Here is a 3,280-nt window from a genome sequence, read left to right as displayed (position 1 = left end):
CTTCGCCTATGAGAAAAAGGAGCAGCGCATGAACCGAACGAAACACACGCGAATCGAACCGGGACAGTCGAACCGAACGATTTTCATAAACCGTTCCATCCCTAATAGGACTAATAGTGCGCGCCTTGTCAACTATATGAAACTCTGAATTTCATATAAATTATAAGTTGCTAACCTATGATTATATCATTTTAAACTGTAAAAAAAATGACAGCGGCACAAATGGAGCCGAGTTAATTGACACCAATTTTGCCTCATTTGAAGGAGGTGGGGGGGCTGGTTGACCTTTTGACCTTTACATTTTCATTAATTTCTTCTAGAAATATTTCTTTATATCTTTAAAATGCTAGCGGCACAAACAAAAATTTTTGCTGCACCAACCAGCACAAACGTTTGACACTAATTTTGTCTGATTTGAAGAAGGTGGGGGGGGCCCAACTTCACTCAGGTAACAAATTTAATCAGATTTAATCTAGAACTTGGTCTTAAATTTACCAGGAACTCAGTGACTTTAAGTGGTTTGATATGAGATTAGAAAACGCAGATAGACTGGTTCATTTAGCGATGCTACCTGTTCAAAATCGCTACACTTCAAAGTTACAGGTCTAGTGCCCCCGGTGGCTAAAAGTTACACACTGTCATTTAATAAAATCTTCATCTTATTTGTTTTACATATGTTTACTGATTAGAAATACAAGTCAGAAAATCAACTATCAATTATGGTTTCATTCTATTTATTAGAATTTATGAGATTTAGCCCTAAATTTGGGAAATCTTGAATAAAAAGATGATTTCTCTCATCTTTTTAGACGTTATCTGATCTAGGATTGGAAGGATGTGAGATGGTTTCTCTCCTTTACTCATCTGTTCATATCCAGTTTCTACCAGAACAATAAGAATCTGAGGACATCTCAGGCTCTCAGTGCAGCTTTTTACGTCTCATTTATTGAGGAAGGAGTCATGTTACAACAAATATATGGAGAAAAATCTGAGGAAGGCAGGGAGAGGAGAAACAAAAGGAGGAGGGAATATGAGCTGGTTAGAGATGATCACCGAGCGTCTCAAAGCGTCTGATGGTTCCTCTTTGGAGAACTTGTTGATGCTCTAATGAAAACCAGTGATAACTCTGAAAATTACGCTTCTGTAAGGAGAGATAAGTATGATGAGTTGGCGATGGATATCGATCAAGCGAAACAAACAGGAAGTAGGAGGTGTTTCCATCAACAAACGGTGAATCTGAGGAGCTGCAGTTAAAACTGCACTTTGTTCTCAGCAGAAAGTGATAAACGGGAGGAAAATGAACAGAAATACTAAAAATCAAACAGATGCATGTGTTCGTTTCCATGTTCATCAGGATGCAGCATCTCGGTCATTTGCAGCTAAATGAGCAGACAGGTTTTAAAAAAGCAAAAATAAAAAAGTCTCAAAGATCTTAAGTGACTTTATTCCTGTAAATGATAAAACTGCTTTATTGATTAAATAAAAGGATAAACTAAAAGGGATAAATGGAATTAGAAAAACAAGCATTAGATGTGTAAATATTATTTACTAAATGAATATTATTTTCAAACTAATTGATGCAGAAATAAGAAAAATTAATTAAATAGTATTTAAAAACACTCTAAATTTGATATTAAATGCAAACCATGCAAATGATTGATTTGCATATTAAAGGTGCATAAACCTTTTATTTGCCTCTAAAAGAAAACCTTAAAAGAAAAAAAAGAACATTAGATCCTGATGGAATGAGGTTAAACGGATCATCCGTCCTGAAAGTGTTTAGTTTTTTCCTTTTTGAGCCTAAATAGAATTCCAGCACCGGCCGCTTTGACCCAACAGACTAATTTACATAAAGAACATTATATCTAAAAACTTACTGATGGGTGTTTTTAATGTTTTGATTAGAAAGAAAAATACATTCCTTTAATAAAAAAAAAGAGAAGATATACATTTTCTATTTTTTGAACACTTTTTTTAAAAGCAAAATCCAGTAAACAACTACAGTTGTGAAGAAAATATTTGAATTTTATTTTTGTATTCCAGTTTCTCAACTCTGTTTTGTTTTGATTTGCTCTCACATTATGTTTTATATATTTTTTAATTTTTTATTTTAGCTTCTGTTTATCATATTTATACCATATTATAAAAGTAGTCACCTTTAAACAGTCTACATATTGTCCTCGGTTTTATCAAAATATTCACAAGAAAAAACATCTAAAAGGTAAGAGGTTTGATGCCACATAAAACTTTATTTCTTTATATATATATATATATATATATATATATATATATAAAGATAATAAAAGGAAGTTAATAATAACGTAGTATTATTATTTTTATTGGTGATTCAGGATAAGTTTGTGTCGGATCGGTACCAAACCGAGCGATGTCGCTCTACTTTAGAGTCTCTAACGCTGACCAGGTTTTCATGTTCCTCAGGACGCCGCAGCACAAGCCCCGCCCCCCCACCAGTCTCAGCTCCACCCCCTCCAAGAAGCAGCCGCACACCTGCACCTACAATGAGCAGCTGCGCATCGCCATGGAGATCTCTGCCCGGGAGCAGGAAGAGGCAGACCTGCGGCGGCGGCGGGAGGAGGAGGAGCTTCAGCGGATCATCCAGCTGTCCCTGATGGAGAAGTGAGAGCAGCTGGGGGGGGGGGGGGGGTCTGCCCCCTGAGGATGAGGTGGGACAACAGGGAGGAGGCGGCTGACCTGATGAAGCACATGCCTGAACCATCTGAGGGAAACAATCAAAAGTCCTTCCTCTCTGTTCCCCCGCCGCCTCCGTCAGACCCTCCCCTAGAAGCCATACAGCGATGAGGTCGGAGAGGGACTCCATGTTCTGCTCAGAGGAACCACACCGTACCGCGCTGAGCGGCGCCAGTTTACAACCAAAACTACTAAACACCCAGGAACCTTTTTATTTTCTTTGCAGGGGGGTCATCAGGCGGCCTCTGTAGTGGTTCTGCTCCAGCATCATCAAAACTAAAACCCCCCCTGAGCCCTTCTGCCTCTGGGCTATGGAGTGAACTTTGTTCCACTATTGTTGCAAGAGAAGAGTTTCGTAAATGGAAATCAAAAAAATCAAAAATCGAGAAAAAAAAGTGCAAGTAACTTTGCTACTTTCTCAGATTTATTTATTATTATTTTTTTTTTTCAAATTTTAACTTTTCAAATTTATGGATTGAAATGTACAAATTGTATTTCCCTCACATTACACTTGAAACCAATGCAAGCAGTTGCTCTTGATACATAAAAATGTTGTTGCTATGAAGTAATC

General features: G+C 37.5%; 1 protein-coding gene across 1 annotated transcript in view; it reads left to right on the top strand.

The window, feature by feature from the left end:
• ankrd13b (ankyrin repeat domain 13B) overlaps positions 1-3,066 on the top strand; it is a 90,253-nt gene extending 87,187 nt beyond the window's left edge. Inside the window, exon 16 of the mRNA XM_015395746.1 lies at positions 2,440-3,066. Coding sequence (XP_015251232.1) covers positions 2,440-2,641 — 202 coding nt within the window. The 3' untranslated portion in view covers positions 2,642-3,066. The remainder of the gene's footprint in view (positions 1-2,439) is intronic.
• The last annotated feature ends 214 nt before the right edge of the window (positions 3,067-3,280 follow it).

Source organism: Cyprinodon variegatus, unplaced genomic scaffold, assembly GCF_000732505.1.
Source record: "Cyprinodon variegatus isolate N-32 unplaced genomic scaffold, C_variegatus-1.0 Scaffold759, whole genome shotgun sequence".
NCBI classification, from domain to species: domain Eukaryota; kingdom Metazoa; phylum Chordata; class Actinopteri; order Cyprinodontiformes; family Cyprinodontidae; genus Cyprinodon; species Cyprinodon variegatus.
This window is presented reverse-complemented; position numbering and strand designations above follow the sequence as displayed.